The sequence below is a fragment of the Misgurnus anguillicaudatus genome, chromosome 2, assembly GCF_027580225.2.
Source record: "Misgurnus anguillicaudatus chromosome 2, ASM2758022v2, whole genome shotgun sequence".
NCBI classification, from domain to species: Eukaryota; Metazoa; Chordata; class Actinopteri; order Cypriniformes; family Cobitidae; genus Misgurnus; species Misgurnus anguillicaudatus.
The window spans coordinates 36,434,685-36,453,098 of NC_073338.2; the positions used below are offsets into that span (position 1 = coordinate 36,434,685).

Below are 18,414 nucleotides of genomic sequence, written 5' to 3' on the forward strand. Positions count from 1 at the left end.
ATATTAATTTTGTGAGAGATAATAATAATAAAAAAGAAATTGTGTTTTACCAGTCAATAAATATAGAATTTACTGTGTCAAGTGAAGTCATAGGCTTCTCATATTTTTATATAAAGTCCAGTTATTTTATTACAATTTCTATTTTTGACAAACAAGAAGTGCTCTGTAGATAATTCCACATTTAAAAGAGCAATTATATACTTTCATTATATAGTTCCTCCTCCTCCTCCTCTCTCTCTCTCTCTCTCTCTCTCTCTCTCTCTCTCTCTCTCTCTCTCTCTCTCTCTCTCTCTCTCTCTCTCTCTCTCTCTCTCTCTCAAATACAACTGTTTGTCTGGATTACAGGAGTCACATGTTGGCCTGGTTCAAAGCAGGGTCGGGCAGTTTTGGCATGCAATTGGCAGTGGCTGTGGAATGTCTGCACACACACACTGTGCCCCACAAAGCGGACACACGAGGAGTGGCTGCTATGCTCACAATCTCAGAGAGTTTGGCCAGGGTTCATCCATCATCTTATTGCCATCACAGTACAATTTAATCAGTGTCAATATTTAAATATGAGCAGAACATGCAAATATTATTATTAAGATTGTTTCTTTATTATGAGCTGTTATATTTTACTATTTATTCATCTAGAGCTTGATAATTTTTAGATGGGGATTAAAAGGTTTATTGGCAGGCAGTAGGGAGAGAGGACCATTAATGCATTAAATGATTGGCTTGGTATCATAACTATCGCTATATGCAGTTAATAATGTATCAATATAAAAGTTTCTGCTAAATAAAAATATATAAATGTCATTGTTATACTAATATATGTGTGTGTTTGTGTATGTACGCAAAATCACAAAAGGAAAAAGAGCGAGAGAGGTCTGCAAAATGTGTTCAGTTTCTAGAGCCACGCACAAATGTTCCTTTCATTCATGGCCAGCAGAAGGGGCCACCTGTTGCAGGGATTGAGTGGCCTTTGTTCCGAGGTCGTCCTGACCAGGGACTTTCACAATACTTCTCAACCCAGGGAATTCCTCCCTCTGCAGTCTGTTCTGAAATGGAGCTCAATCCATAGCAGACACTCTCCCGGGAAGCGGCCAGCCTAGGAAGAATGTCAGTCAGCTGTGGGTCTTTCATGCAACCAAGCTGGAAATACGCCTGCCAGTTATAACTTGAAAACAGGAACAGCGTCCATCCTTGCTCAGACTAGTTTATTCTAATTATTTTAATTCTAATTATTTTATTCCTTATATGCTTATCATTGGAGTGTGTACTCATTTTGCTGACACATAGCATTAACTTTGTTATTTAGTGTATTTGAAGCCATCACCACGAACAAAACAGGCGAAAAGACCTAACCATGGTTAACTAGGCAAACAGAGAAAGAGAGGGCCGCATTGTTTTCCCAGCACACTGAAACTCCATCCTGCTGTTTAAATGCTGGAATCATGTGTCAGGTGTATGAAAGGGCACAACAGCTCCTCCCATCTTCTATTGTGAATATGCACTCACTCTATCAATGCCCCACTTTTATTTATCTGGCATATCAAGAGAACAAAACAAAAACTAGTATCAGGACATCAGATAGATGTTGTGTTTGTGCTTTGCTTGCCTGCGTTTAACCTCCTTGGCTTTGTGGATGCCATTTATACTAAATAACTGCAGAAAAGGAATGAGAATTAAGCATTTTCAAAAGAAATGTGGTCACCAGGGCAATATTATATGTTGCCAAGAAGTTCCAAGTGTCTTTTTAGTGTGTATATGTATGGTAGGGTGTACCGGGTGGTAAGGGTTACAAGTATTTTTTTGTCATTTCCTTAAGTAGTCTAGACTCTAGACAAAAAAACACCAAGCCAGTTGAATACCCAACACATTGTCTATGTTAAGGATAATCTAGGGCAAAGCTGATCTACCAAACAGTCCACCTGAAAACACCTGTAACAGGAAATTGCCATCCCTAATAAATGTGACTTATGTGATGATTTAAAAAAGCCTGTCCTTGAAACCAGTGACTGTGCACGAAGTGGTGTTATTTTACTGCGCATGTTAACTAAGACATTAAAGGAGCTTTCTTTTGTTCAGAGAACTGCTTATCAGAATGTTATTGACCTTTAAAAACTTTTTGGCATGTTAAGTAGCTATAACTATCAACATATAAGCTATCAATATAGTGACACATATAATTCTTTAAAGGCAAACACCACTGTTTTTTTATATTTAACTATAACCTCAACTTTAAAATTAATACATACCTTTTTTTTTCAAAGCGTACACTTAATCTTTGTACAGCACGTGGTGAATGTGTTAGCATTTAGCCTAGCCCCATTCATTCCTTAGGATCCAAACAGGGATGAATTTAGAAGCCACCAAACACATTTACATGAGCTTAAATGAGTAGTTACACAAGTGGTGGCACAAAACAAAACGTGACAATTTTTTGCAGATAAAAAATGAGAACTACATTGTATGGCAGAAGAGCACTTAGTTTGCAGCAGTTATTAATATATGGACTTACAGTAATATTGACGGAAGTTTAAAGGATTAGTCCATATTCTTAAAAAAATCCAGATAATTTACTCACCACCATTTCATCCAAAATGTTGATGTCTTTCTTTGTTCAGTCGAGAAGAAATTATGTTTTTTGAGGAAAACATTCCAGGATTTTTTTCATTTTAATGGACTTTAATGGACCCCAACACTTAACAGTTTTAATGCAGTTTAAAATAGCAGTTTCAAAGGACTCTAAACGATCTCAAACGAGGCATAAGGGTTTTATCTAGCGAAACAATTGTAATTTCGGCAAGAAAAACTTCTCATATGCATCTTTTAGAGTCCTTTGAAACTGCAATTTTAAACTGCATCAAAACTGTTAAGTGTTGGGGTCCATTAAAATGAGAAAAATCCCGGAATGTCTTCCTCAAAAAACATAATTTCTTCTTGACTGAACCAAGAAAGACGTCAACATTTTGAATGACATGGTGGTGAGTAAATTATCTGGATTTCTTTTAAGAACATGGACAACTCCTTTAAGAGAGAGGGGGAGTAGTCAGTAGTGATGATGTTACTGCGCGCTGAGGTCGAAGTGCTGCAAACTAAGTGCTCTTCCGCTATACAATATAGTTCAAATTATTTATCCGCTTAGATAATCACCATGTTTTATTTTGTGCTACCATACTTACTCGTGTAAGTACTCATGTGTCTTTAAATAGGGAAACATAAAAGTGTTTGGTGGCTTCTAAATTCATCCCTGTTTGGATCCTAAGGAATGAATGGGGCTAGGCTAAATGCTAACACATTCACGACGCGCTGTACAAAGATTAAGTGCACACGTTGAAAAAGATATCTATTAATTTGTCTAAGTTGAGGTAAGAACATAGTAAAATATTGAAAAACAGTGATGTTTTCCTTTAACAACATGGATGTTGTAACAAAATGAGCTGCGTTGTTGTTAACCTAAAGTCTTTATGTTAACTTAAGTCTTCATGATATCTCTAGCCAATACTGTATATGGCCCACCTTCAATGTAAATCCATATTTGAGTTGATCTGACTTTAAAGTTAATAGCCGGCTGAAAATCATATGTTCAACAGACTAGAAAAAAACTCTGGTGAGTCATTGTGGATTTTATTTCCAACATTTGGAAGGCATCAATTTAGGAGAAAAGCAATGGATGCCTGTAACTTACAAACATGGTTAAACTGTCGCCAACTGTTAAACACACTGGGGGACCCATTAATGACTTAGGCAGCCCTGCTGTGGGAGTCATTATGTCTTATGATGGCTCTACAGGCTTGCTTAATGGCCAAGAAATATCAAACCATTTAACAGGGTCCATTCGTTCACTAGGGACATTCTTTAAATGTTCCAGGATGATAAGGCGAAGTAAGTCAAGCATGGGACAAGTTTATGAGCACTAAACCAAAAGCTATCTATGTCTGGCATTATTCAACATGGATTGGAAGTTAAAGCAAGCTTACTACAAGCATTTAACCATTTTGCTTTTTCAAAACTGTATCAGGAAATAAATAGTGCCATTAAAATATTAATAATAATTATTTATCTATGAGTCTCCATTCTTTCATGAGTTACCTGTCTGTCAGTCTACTCATCTAATCCAACCTTTAGGACTATGCAATGCTTTTAGATAAAGCACTGGCAAGCCCAAAGCAAAGTTGGTCTTGACGAACACTTCGTTTAATAACATTCCAAGAGCAAACATCAATTTTGAAAAAAATGCATTTCGTTTTCTAAAGACAATGATGAGAAATATGAATGTGATATTACCGTCGTACCTTTAAAACCACATTTACATAGTTTCCCATCAGGCACACCTGAGACGTGACATTGTATCTGACAGAAACACACAACAAAATGCACCAAGCAACAAAGAAACTAGGCAGATGAAACAATAAGTAATAGAGGCTGTTACATAACACACACCCATACCAGCTCTGTTGTACTTCATTCCTTTGTGTGTGTACAGGTGTGTGTGTGTGAGATGTTTGAGTTCTTTCACTGAAGTATGAACGCTGCTCTTTGTAATAATACCACATTGAATGGTTCATAAACAAACAGACATGCTTTCATCTGTATTGTTCAGTACATGAAGTAAAAGTGACGTAGATTACAATGAAAACGAATGAATATGTTACAATGAATACGAAATTTCATTTTAATGCTGTTAGAATATTATAAAATGCATTATAAAATGTAAACATGAATACAAAACAACACAGCTTATAAAAGTATTTCGTACATTTTTTAAGCTATTTCACATTTGATCGTTTCTGAAAGAAACTGGCTGGTAGCATAATGTATGTGTTAAGTGTTATAAATTACCCAGCCTAATTTATGACAGCATACGTAAACAACTTCACATGGATGGGTAAAACACAACAGTTAAAAATATGTAACAGTCTTGAACACACCTTGTAATAAAAACACCCAATAAACTGACTGACTGATTGACAGACAAATAGCCTCTTATGTTTGTAATAGAATACTGTAACAAAAGTATGCACATTTTCATATTACATTTGCTAAAAACAGTGCCTAGGTTGCTGCATAGTATTTAGAAAGTAGTAAGCAGGATTTACAATTACAAACAGCCAAAGAGGTTGGACCAAGAGAAACATCTTTGCTAATACTGTATGTGATGCATGAACAGCCTCCATCCTCCCGGGTCAAATTTCATATGTTGATCTAAGGGGTGAGTTTGTCATCGTCAGACCTTATATTTTTGTTTGGCACTATCACTGATCACACATAAGTGCTGTGAAAGAAAGGAGAGAAAGAAAAAAATCCCCATAAGTCATTTACCACAGCATGCATATCAAGGCGAATACATCTGCTATTCACATCTCCCTTTATAATGTAGATGTGGGTCCTACAACACAACTAAAATGGAAGTGACTGACTTTTATGCTTGACTCACTAATTCTAATAATGTTTGTATGTTGTTAAGGGGTACAGTGTATTTTAGGATTATTAAATAAATGCAAAGTATACAAAACACTTAAATTAAAGTAACCTTCTGGAATTGCCTGTTCTTGATTAGGTTTTGATCAAATGAAGCACATAACAAAGCAGCATAATATTGCAGCTTAACTTTTTTCAGATCAGAAACATGACTACAATATCTCACAATGCTGTTTAGTTTAGCAGCTCACTAGGTAGGATATCTACCATCTGTGATGTATGTATGTGATAGATAGATAGATTCTAGATTGTTAGATAATTAGGTCGAAAAGCCCCGGGCGTTCTCTGAAGTGGGTGTCATTTTTCACAACAGCTCACTTACCCCTAGCAACCAACCCTCTAAATGGAGATAAATAGAACACTATGCAGCTAGACTTTCCTTCCTAATTCTCACACTGCTAATGCTGTCATTTCCCAGTTTGGGTAGACTTAATAGGCTTGGTACAATAATACATCATTTCAGATCAGTTAAAGGGAACCTCCACTTTTTTTGAAAATCTTGGCTGGCGGTACCACTTTTAGCATAGCTTAGCATAATCCATTGAATCTGATTAGACCATTAGCATCGCGCAAAAAATATAAATAAACAAAGAGTTTCAATATTTTTCCTATTTAAAACTTGACTCTTCTGTAGTTACATCATGTACCAAGACCGACGGAAAATTAAAAGTTGCCATTTTCTAGGCCGATATGGCTAGGTACTATACTCTCAAACTGGCGTAATAATTAAGGACTTTGCTGCTGTAACATGGCTGCAGGAGGTGTAATTATATTACGCAGTGCCAAAAAATAGTCCCCTTGGTAACTTTCAATAGCAGAGGACTACTTTTGGGCAGTGCGTAATAACATTGCGCTTGCTGCAACCATGTTACGGCAGCAAAGTCCTTGATTATTACGCCAGAATAAGAGTATAGTCCTAACCATATCAGCCTAGAAAATCGCAACTTTTAATTTTCCATCAGTCTTAGTACACGATGTAACTACAGAAGAGTCAAGATTTAAATAGGAAAAATATCGAAACTCTTTGGTTATTTTTTTTTTGCGCAATGCTAATGCTCTAATCAGATTCAATGGATTATGCTAAGCTATGCTAATAGTGTTACCGCCAGACCCGGAGATCAGCTGAATGGATTCCAAAACGGTAAAAATCAAAATTAACTCTAGGGGAGCTGGAAAATTAGCATTTTTCTAAAAAAGTGGAGTGTCCCTTTTAAAAAGACATAACTGTTAAAAGAGAAGTTATGCATATTTTTCTGTAGCACAGTACAGCTTTATATGCTGATCTCACTCCAGTTGTTGCTTTTCAGCTTTGAAATATGTGGACACATGGGTGGAGATCTTTCCTAGGGGAGGCTCTCACAATAAGCTTTTAAAACACTTTTTGACAGAAGTGTCAAAAAACAATGTTAACATTTTTAATAAATCTAAACGCTGAACATTTGTTGATAAAGGGGCTCTTACATGGAGATCTCTGAAGTATTCATTGTAATCCAAGGCATAACCGACCACAAAACGATTGGCAATCTCAAATCCAACATCTGCAATATAGATCACATCATTTAAATTTACATTTATGCACTTTTATACGAGGTATACATTTTTTAACAGTATGTGTGATTTCTGGGTTCGGACCCATAATCTTTTGCACTGCTAATGCAATGCTCTACTACTGATGTATACAGGAGCACCAAAATATCATTTAAGAGCCATCACAAAAATTCCCTTTAAGAATCTTTTCAAAATGTTAAAGTCTGCAAAAACAGTGCTGATTTTCTGTGAAATATTAGATAAACTTATAAAAGCAAATCATATGCAAACCACTTCAAAATATTCATCCAAAAATTCAAACGATGTCATAATTTACCTACCCATATGTCTTTCTAAACCTGTTTGATATTTCTTTCATCTTTGGAATGCAAACGAGATGTAAGATAGACTGTCTAGGCTGCTCTCTAAAGCAGACAAAAATCTATTAAATAACTTATGTGCTATTATAAATCCTCTGAGGCCATATGACAGCTTTACGTGAGAAAAAGACCCCAGATGAAATATGGTCCACAGAATGGAGTCAAACAGGTGTAGAAGAACATAAAGGAACGGTGAGATGAAGAAAAAAATTTTAATTTTAGGGGAAGCTATTCCTTAAAGGGGCCATGGCATGAAAATCTGACTTTTTCCATGTTTAAGAGCTATGTGCCCCAGTGTTTCTATCAACCTAGAGAATGTGAAAAAGATCAACCCAGTAACTTAGTTTTGGTAAACCATTCTCTACATGCACATGAAAAAATAGTTCGTTGAAATTTGGCTCTCGTTATGATGTCATAATGAGCTCTTATTATAATAATACCACCCCTTAATCTGCAATATCCAACCACAGCACTGCCATTTAGTGCAGAGAAAAGCAAAATTAAGTTTTAATTGCAACAAACCACCATCATTGTGATCAGTGTTTGAATTTCATCAGCTCATTTGCATTTTAAAGGACACACCCCAAACAGCACATTTTTACACACACCTACAAAGTGGCAATTTTAACATGCTATAATAACTTATTTATATGGTATTTTGAGGTAAAACTTCACATATGTGCTCTGTGGACACCAAAGATTTATTTTACATCTTAAAAAAGTCTTGTGCCATGGCCCTCTTTAAATAAGTATTACTTACAGTCTGGCACGTAACCTGTCCCACAGGGCACCCTCTTCACCAGCAAACTGCAACAAACAAAATTATTTGCAGATATTATAAATATCCACACAAACAAGCATGCATACAAGCATTTATACACACAAACAAACACACTCCAGCTGTATTGTCAAAGTAAATGGGTGACTATATGAGAATGTGGTTCAGGTATGCAGTAATCTTTTGTTTCTGTTTAGCTTCAGTCCATAAACTCACCTTGCTACTTTTATCATCTTGGGCCTGAAGGCTTTAACGTGATCTAGCAAAGTCTTCATGGTCTTTCCAGTGTCCACAATGGCCTTTGGGAATGAAGAAACTCAGACCATTACAGACAACAGAAGTAATACAACAAAAAATCAGCAAAGATCATTTGAGTTTTTAATGTAGCTATACCTTATATAATGTAATATGACACAATATGATTTAAGAAGAGTTTTTAATGTAGCTATACCTTATATAATGTAATATGACACAATATGATTTAAGAAAGGAATAATTGATAATGGGAGGTTTAATTATTTGAAAATAGGTCATTTAATGGACAGGAGTCAATAATTCTTTATTTATATCATATTACATTATATTAGCAAGCGTGGCTTATACCATAGTTACCACAAACATTGATCTGGTGGTTCTTTTAAGACATTTAACAGGTTAGGTGTGCGTTTTACAGTAAAATAATCAACACCCGTGGAACATTTCTCAACCAATCAGAATAAAGCATTCAACAAGCCCATGGTAATATATAATATAAGATAATATAATATAATGTGATATAATATAATGTTATACGAGAAGATTCAATGAACTATGTACTTTTAGACAAAATACATTCATAATTACAATGTAAATGTATATTAATATAATTAAAAAGATAAATAGATAACAGATAAAAATAGTTGGTCATTCTGTTTTAGGTTGTATAAATATGTATAACAAAAAAAAATTCCAAATCACCCAAAACACTGATTAAACCTTTTTATAGACAAATGAGAGCATAAAATAGTACATGCATGACTGACCTTTAAAATGCTCAATCGTATTAAATGAATAAAGCAGTAAGAAGACATGCAAAAGGCCTACAAAGACTATTTCTTTGTAAGGAAATAAAGAGGAGAGAGAGAATTGTGAGTTCATCCAGACAGACAGACGTTACCTCCACAATAAGGACATTCTTCAGTACATGTAAAGAGAAAGACAAAATATGAGTGACTATAAATGCTTTGAGTGTATAAACATCACAACATTCATTATATAACACAGACGCACACAGATTCAGAAGTAGGGCACTCATAATGTTATGCAGGAAAATCTCATGAAACATGTCAGAAGATCATGATTCATGTCTGAGGTTCCCAAATCATGTGCAAAAAAACCTGAAATGTTATTTTGTTCAATAAATGAAATAAATGTTTTTTTAAGATCATAAAATTTTTCATTGAGACATGTTTATGATAACAAATCACATCCCTGCAATACTCGTAGTCACATTTTTGCTGAAATAGTAATAGAGAAACAATGATGCATTAAATAAGAATTTAGGGGAAAATAAGATGAATGGCAATGAAATGTTGCAATGCTTAAAATCCTAGTGGTCCTAAATAAAGGCATAATTTTCTTTATGAAAAAACATTTGTGATGTGGTAAAACGCATCTTGGACATGTTTTGTGGGATTCATTTATAAACTAGATTTGATTTTAGCTTACTTGGGTTATAATGGTGTGACATATTTTAATGAAAAACAAACCATGAGAGGGTAAAATTTGTTTATTGCTGTCGGTAGGCCTCTAAATTAATTGAAAATATATTAACATTTTTGTGCAAACTCCATTAATTCAACATTGTGACATAAACAAAAAGCTCAGCAGAAAAGTTTAATTTCCTCTGCCATATCAACATATCGGCAACAAGAAAAAAATAAAAGATCGACTGAAAAATACAGGCATTTTTTGCTAAATTACTGCTTGATAAAAAAAGATCAAGAATGTTTTTACCTTTCCACTCAGCGCAGACAGATTCTCTGCTCCTACTATATGGAGATCTTCAGTTGACTGATCATTCTGGTTTGTAATTAAAATAAAACATTTTAAATAATAATAATATTATTATTAATAATAATAACAGATTTATTGCAGTAGTATTGGCAGTATTTCAGTCCTGTACATTGCCCAAACCTGTAATAACTTTTTTCCAGACAAAGTTCTATAAGAATACAATAAATTCAAGCTTTCCTAGACCAAACTGTGTTTATCAACCTTATTTCGAGGCGTTAGTTTAAATATTTCAGAAATGCTATGAATCATAAGACTATTGACAAAACTGTGACCTCTCTTTAAACCATCTTTATATAATTTCTCCTCAATTGACTTGCAATTTTAAAGCATGGGGAAGAACCCAGACTTGATAAATATGAAGTAATGATGCCATCTGTTGCCCTAAACATGCACTGCAGTCAACACATAATACACTAACGGTTGTGTGAAGTAGTGAATCCAGCACACAGTTTATTCAGGTTAAACCAACATGATACAGCATTTTTAACCCATTTCGGTTTTGTAGTCCTGGTTTTGTAAACAGGACACAAAAGAAGATATTTTGATAATTGATGGTAATCAGACAGTTGCCGTTACCCAATGACTTCCATAATAGGAAAACTATAAAAATACTATGGAAGTGAATGGGTATTGGCAGCTGTGTGCTTAACATCATTTAATGTAAATATCTTCTCTTGTATGTACTGGAAAAAAGTGGAAAGGTTGTTGCATCTGTTGTACAGTGGTTTAATAATATGTTTTTTTTGTTTGTCAATGGAAAAGATTACATATATTCTAAAAGGTAAATTTTCCCTTTTTGAGGATATTTGGAAACCCTTTATATCCTTTATCTCAAACTCCCACATTATATTAGTAATCATTTAGCCAATTACTGTTTTACCCCTTTTTATATTTGCTTCCTGGTTGACTATTTTCAACTACTTTCAACTCTTCAGGTTTGATATCTGAATTGACCCGTGCCTTTTTTTATTACCATTTTTTATTTAATTGTATTATTTTTTCTTCTTTTAATTTAATGTTCATTAGTGTCTTTCCTTTAGTGTCATGTTATTTATTGTTATTATGTTAAAAGAGATCTAACTATTTCATTTAAAATATTTTTTAAATATACTGGGATAATTTGTTAAATATCAATAAACAAATTGTTAAAAAAATATATAATAATAATAATAATAATAATAATAATAAAAAAAATATATATATATATCTTTTGTGTTAAATAAAGAAACTCAAATAGGTTTACAACAACATGAGGATTCATTATGACCATAACAGCATGCGGGCATGATCATATATATATATTTATATATTATATTATATTATTTATATATTATATTATATTATATGTTAAATAGTGTTAAATAAAGAAACTCAAATAGGTTTACAACAACATGAGGATTCATTATGACCATAACAGCATGCGTAGATGATCATAAACAAATGTCCATCTGTGAAAATAAATATGTGATTCATCACATGATCTAAGCAAGTTTGACGCTATTTTAGTATGACGGTTCTGATTATGCTGCTATAAACATGTTCAAGTGGCCCAGTATTCAAAATAATGTAAAAGGGCAAACCATAAATGATGAAATTTAGTAATAAAAATAAATAAAAATAGCAAAACAGTAAGTGCCATGTCAGTGAACTCCAACATAAAATCGCCCGTGTGCTTACCAGGTAGCTTTTCAGACGTATGAAGTCCACTCTCATGGGAAGAGTCTTGCTGGAGTTACAGCACAGGACTTTAATGCGTTCCACAAGGTCAGCACAGAACTGATAGCCGCCCTTTAACACACACAGCACCACGATGTCATGATCACCAAGATCATCCATGATGTTTCTCGCCAGTCTCTCTATCCTGCAAAACCCCATAACACTTACAAACATTATTATTTGCTTAACAATTAAATAACAATGTAAAAAAGCAGAGTTAAATTGCAAAAAGGCAGTTCAGAGAATCTAAAAATGCAGACACATGGGGTATTAAAAAAATAAATAATTCAAAGCCAGTGATGATTGTAGCATTATTAACATTTATATAACCGTTCATCTCCATTTACCTTGGAAAACTCTAGAAAATACTGACTGTGCAATAAATATTAATCTAGAATGTGTTTAATTGACTAAAGCAGTGGATCTCAAACTGGGGGCCGGGAGATGGTGCCAGAGGGGCCTCAGTTTTATGACATTTCATAAAACACATTAATTTATCATGAATTCTGTGTAATTAAACCTAAAAAAAAAATAAGGCTACTAACCAACAGCACTACTTTGTATACTTTAATATGTTTTGTCTTATTAAATTTTACGTTTTAGAACAAATTTGTTATAAAAAAAATTGGGGTGGCCGCGAAGGAACGCACCATATACAAGGGGGGCCGCACGCTGAAAAAGTTTGAGAACCACTGGACTAAAGTTCAAATGATTTTGTTTACCAGTTACAATAACTAGCACACATTTTACTTTTTTTGAGCATTATTTTCTTTATTTGACCGAATAATATCAGTTTAACCCAAATAAAAAACATGATAACCAAGTGTGCTGCATGCTGGTGGTGGCACTGACGACGTCATCATCATCATATGCGAATGACGTCACAAGAATTTACCTATCCATGATAACGCCATGCGGAATGTATACGCACTCCAGATCCTCCGAGTAATGTTTGGGATATGTGAAAAGATCCAAAGCGTATCCAGGCCAGTCGTCTCGGATCTGTAAAGCAAAGTTGAGCAGAGATGATACACATAGGCATTTCTTGACAACTAATTTCCATTTAAACTAAAGTAGTTGCTGCAGTGCTAACTTCAACGTGGTCGTGCACTTCCAAAGTTTGTCGTACATTTAAACCGGCAAAATTTAGCTCGTTTAAAACGAATGCAACTTTATGAACAATGTTCTCCTGCGAGTCGGATCGATTTTTATAATTTTGTTTCCTCACCTCGATGCCTCACGCATGTCTGTTTGTTTGCTTTTCGATACTGCCATGTTGCTACCAAAGCGTTTACCAAGCTACCAAATGAATTAAACTCCGCTCGCGTCCACATTGGTGGAGTAGAGTTGATGACGAAACTCGTAATGACGTCACCAGTAGGCTCTGGGCGTTTCGACTCCATAAGGCGCTGCGCAAACCGCTCATTATATGACATCAAAGTACCGCGAGAGCGATTCGAAAGCTGCGCTCTCGCAGTACTTTGCAGCGCCATATGACGCCGAACACACCTCCTAGTGGTGGAACGGTATATGATAAAATTGATGAAATCTGGGTTAGGTAAATGATCTAGAAATTGGAAAAGCCCTGTGTTAGAAAGAAATGTTTAACTTATACTTTTGACAAATTAATCGAAGTAATTTTAAAGTGTAGGCCTATTTCCCATTCTTAACACTATCATATTACAAAGCCCTGTGTGTTTGGTTTGGGTCATCTTTTTATTTGACCCATTGAAGCTCTACATCACACCTTATCGCGGGGTCTGCGTCCTTGACATGGGTTTCTAGAGTGGAAGAACGGGTGGCTTGCTTACACACAAAAAATATGCTGCGATTCTCTTGAAAGCAAAAGATTTTACATTTAGGCGTACACATTTGGCAGAAGTGACTTACGGTACATTCAATATATATTTATTTAATTGGTGTCCTATGTGTGTTCCCTGTGGATCAAACCTATAACATTTGCATTGCTTACACAATGTACTACCACTTGAGCTCAATTTTCAACGTATATGTTGACCCCAACTTGTAATGATTTCTTTTTACTAAAATTAAGGGTTACTTCCTGGAGGGATACCCCCCAGGAAGATTTTGTACTTCCGTTTGATTTGAGAGTGACTCAATAGAAATTCCACAATAGAAATTAACTTTTCATGTTATTGACGTGTCTAAAATTAAATGGGCCACAGCGACCGGCTCTAAGTGAGAAAGGCTTCTGTTTCCATGGATGATAGGAAAACTACTGTGCTATTTTTAGCTGTCAAGTGAGATCCTTCTACAATCCACTGCTGAAGACTGTGCTAAACCCTGACAACTTCAACTGAGCCCTGGTTTGTGTTTCTGTATGTCCGTCCATCCATACATTGATCCATAAATCCATCCATCATCCATCTATCTAAATATAAAAAAGAGTAACATCGATTGCTTTATTTTTGAAAGGCTTGTGTAGGAAAAGAGTATCAAACTCAGCTGATCCCTGGATCATAATGGTATGCATTTAAAAAAAAATGTAACAAAAAATAAAACTGTAAGCAAATTTAAAGGCGGGGTGCATGATCTCTGAAAGCCAATGTTTAAACCACCTAAACAAACACGCCCCCATCCCAATAAAATCTGGACCTTCTTTTGATAGACCCGCTCCACACATCCACAACCCAAGGCAACAATGTCGGTTAGTTCAATGGTTTTCAAACTGGGGGCTGCGAGATGGTGCCAGGGGGGCCCCAGTTTTATGACATTTTATGAAATACATTAATTTATCATGATTTCTGTGTAATTAAACCTAAAAAAAAATAAGGCTACTAACCAAAAGCACGACTTTTTTGTATAATTTATGTATTAAAATGTTGAGTTTTAGAACAGTTTTTGTCACAAATTTTCTTTGGGGGGCTGCGAAGGAATGCACCGTACACAAGGGGGGCCGCACGCTGAAAAAGTTTGGGAACCACTGGGTTAGTTGACTTGCCCCCTACTGCTGATTGGCTACAAGTGTGTTTTGGTACTCGGCCCGACTACCTTTTCAAAAGTGTTTTTCAGAAATCATGCACCCCGCCTTTAAGTACTTGTATGAATTTGAAATAAATAAGTCATTCCTATGCTACTGTATTTAGAAAACACAGTAAACCTGTAAAAATGTAGAAAACACCTGTGAAAGGTTCTTGAATGATCTTCTTGACAAAATTATATGTTTCCCCTATACTGAAAAATCCAGCAAAGACCAACTGGTAGCTGGTTCCAGCTGGTCTACCTGGCAGCAGCCGGCCCAAGCTGGTCCTCCCAGCCCGGCAAAGCTGGCCAAGCTGGTGGCTCAGCTTTTCGCCTTCGAGCCTGTGACCAAAACACAGCTAGACCAGCTTGCTACACCAGCAATACCAGCTAAAACCAAGTTGGGAGACCAGCTAAAACCACTCACCAGCTGATGCTGGTCTTAGCTGGATTTTTCAGTCCATAATTAGTCTATTTTTCTTATATTTGTAAAATGCATCATGTTTTGCCTTAAAATGTGTTTTATTTTATGTAACAAACCCACACAAACAAAAGTTCAGTTACCTTATATTTTGCTATATATATTTGCATGCTATTATATAACCCCATTTATATCTAATCCCGCCTATTTACCTGATAGGAACATATTGATTTTAAATATGTTATGAGCTCACTTTTAACAAATGCAGACCTTCAGCGAGGAAAACCCGTTTATTTTCAAATGTCACGAAAACGCTAATCGTTTGTAAATATATTGTCGTATATGCTATTAACAGACATTTATATTTCATTTTGGTGCAATATTAAACTACCGTGTGTTATTGCAAATGTCGCGCCTGGCCAATCAGAATCAAGCATTTTAACGAGCCGCCTAATAAAAGAAAATAGATTATAGTGAGAACACACCGGACAACCATCCCTTGTGTTTTCAGCACTGGACAGCTCCACTCATCTCTCTTCACCCCACCCAAATGCACAAGATTGACAGGAGAAATGGCCATACACAAGTCTCGAATACAGTAATGAGGGAAAATAGGCTTTTGAAAGAATCGGTCCCCCGCACGCTTTAAGCATTCCTTACTGAGTGAAGGGACTATTGAACAATGCTGCAACCTGGAGAAACAAATAGTGTAAAGTGAAACCCTTGATTTCGCTCTCAAAACTGTATTCGTGAGAGAAAGCGGCAATGCTATTTAAGGACTATGAGTAACCCGACTTGACAATAACATCAAGACATGTTTATCGTGTTAGGTGCAGGGTGCCACAGTACGCCAGTGATCTACAGCTGTAGATCTCGTACTGATCTTGAGTTCAGCAACTTTTAGGATTACACCTCTACCAACGCTTGCACTTATGAAGTGGATCTCAATGGTTTATGTTATTAATCGTGCTTACTGGCGTCGAGGTATGGACGCATTCCTGCTGTGCCTTCTTCTGCAATTGGGTATCGCGAAGGGATCGAATTATGGCTACGTGGAATGGTCGGAGAGCGACAAAGAAATCACTGAAATCAAGGCGAAATATCCTGTTTACAGCACGCCTCATACTAAAGACACGCCGCACCACCACCCGACCATCTCCAACAACCCCTCCATCACCGAGCGAACCGTGGTGGCGCATAAGATCGAAGAGGATCTTCCGCGGGTCGTCACCGCGTTTCTGCACACGGGCGACTCGAGCACTCTCAAAAATGTCAACTGCTCCAGACGATATGAGCTGAGGAGTCTCCGCGCGGGTGCTGATCTCTCATCCTTTCAAAGCATCCTCGACACCATGGCGCACGCCACCAACTTCCTAAACATGCTTCTCCACGCCAACACGTCCAGGGAGCAACATATCAAGAGGGACATCCAGTGGTACCATGCGCTGGTGAGGAGTATGTTGGAAGGGAATCCCAAAATCCATCGGGCAGTGGTCACCTTTCACACGGCGTCTCCAGAGGCGCACGGTCCGCAGTTATTTCTACAGGCGACCAGAGCCGAGAACCAAATCGTGCTTCAGGATCTCTCCGGCAGCGCGCACCATCGACTTAAAAACAGGACATCTGAGTCCGAGTGGTACAACGAGTTTAGGGACCGAAAGGGAGCCCACTTTCTCAAAAGTAGAGGGCTTTTGGTATCACAGGGCGGATATGTTTTGGACAGAAGTCATGTGAAATGGTCTGCGCCCTATCTGGAGTGTGAACATGGCAGTTTTGTGCCACACTGGCTGTTGACACTGTCTGCAGGTTTTTATGGCTTGAAGAATAACACAGCGCCAGAGTTTAGGTAAGGCAATGAAATTTATAAGTGTCTGATGGTTTTGGAGCTCATGGGAACATCATCTGTTTCACCAGCACTTAAAATATATTTTTATGGTGAATCTATTTAGTAATAAGTTGAACATGTTATTTCAGCTAGACGTCTAATTATAATGACAGAGAGCAGATCCAACCACGTAAAACCATGTTTATTGCAAACTCAATTTTAAAATTCACTTTACACAAAACAGACCTAACTTTCAAAATCACATCAAAAATCCCCTATGGATTTACATTAAACATTGAATGATACGCAAAATGATACTAACACTAAATAAAACTGTAAATACGAATTTCCTCGGCGAATAAAATTAAAAAGGATAGTTCACCCAAAAATAAAAATTCTGTCATCATTTACTCACTCTCATGTTGTTACAAATTTCTTTAAAACATTTTTTGTTCTGATTAATACGAAGAAAGATATTTTGAGGAATGTTCGTTCGTGAGCCCCACTTCCAAAGAAGGAAAAAATAATACTATGGAAGTGAATGGAGCTTGAACGGTTTGATTTGATTATTCCTTAAAGCAACACTTTAAAACACTTTAAAAATAGTTTTTTTACCTTAAAAATAACGTTCCCAAAAAAGTTTCAGTCATTCATCCACTCTAAACAGGGTGAACGGCACTTTCACATTCGCTTTGCAGCCCTCTATCGGCCAAAACCGCACTAAAGAAGATTCCAATCGTCGAGTCGCGGTCCTGTAGTTCGAGTGAAAACTACAAAAACTTGCTTTACGGCAGACCTACAATCCAAACAGAGCCAGCTTTGCTGCAGTATTTACGACAGTGGTAATGGAAAATTCTGCTTCCAACCTTTAGGGGGAGCAAAGAGCAAAAACTCTTTAGTGTTGCTTTAAAATATCTCCCTTCGTGTTCATCAAAACAAAGATATTTATACAGGTTTGTAACAACATATGAATGAGTAAATCATGACAGAATTTTCATTTTTGGGTGAACTATCCCTTTAATATTCAGATTCAACTGGCCTCTCCCCCAAACACAATGCGCAGGACATGTGACAACTTTTTTGTTACTTTAAAAATTGATGCATTAAAATAGCATAAATAAGTAAAAAAAATTATTTTAAATGATTTAAAAACGCAAAATTTAAAATAACTAAGGGAAAAAAATGATTCAGGTTTTAATTTGATGAATTACACGAGATAGCAACAGGATAAGGGTCGCGGAAGCTCTATGTTTTGTTAGGA

The 18,414-nt window shown here is 36.1% G+C and overlaps 2 protein-coding genes across 3 annotated transcripts in view; one reads left to right on the forward strand and one right to left on the reverse strand.

Moving 5' to 3' along the window:
• Window positions 1-4,565: 4,565 nt before the first annotated feature.
• Window positions 4,566-16,815, reverse strand: prtfdc1b (phosphoribosyl transferase domain containing 1b). 2 transcript variants are annotated; one of them, XM_073854707.1, is made up of 9 exons: window positions 16,303-16,815; window positions 12,821-12,927; window positions 11,887-12,070; window positions 10,150-10,215; window positions 9,311-9,328; window positions 8,371-8,453; window positions 8,137-8,183; window positions 6,931-7,007; window positions 4,566-5,263 (listed from the first exon to the last, which is right to left on the reverse strand). In XM_073854707.1, exons 1-9 carry the CDS (start codon window positions 16,525-16,527, stop codon window positions 5,216-5,218), a joined length of 855 nt encoding a protein of 284 aa, XP_073710808.1. In that variant the 5' UTR covers window positions 16,528-16,815; the 3' UTR covers window positions 4,566-5,215. The 2 variants fall into 2 exon arrangements, with proteins under 2 accessions (XP_073710808.1, XP_055059000.2); XM_055203025.2 differs by having other exon boundaries at window positions 16,441-16,812.
• gpr158b (G protein-coupled receptor 158b) overlaps window positions 16,681-18,414 on the forward strand; it is a 41,882-nt gene continuing 40,148 nt past the window's right edge. Inside the window, exon 1 of the mRNA XM_073858287.1 lies at window positions 16,681-17,174. Coding sequence (XP_073714388.1) covers window positions 16,681-17,174 — 494 coding nt within the window. The remainder of the gene's footprint in view (window positions 17,175-18,414) is intronic.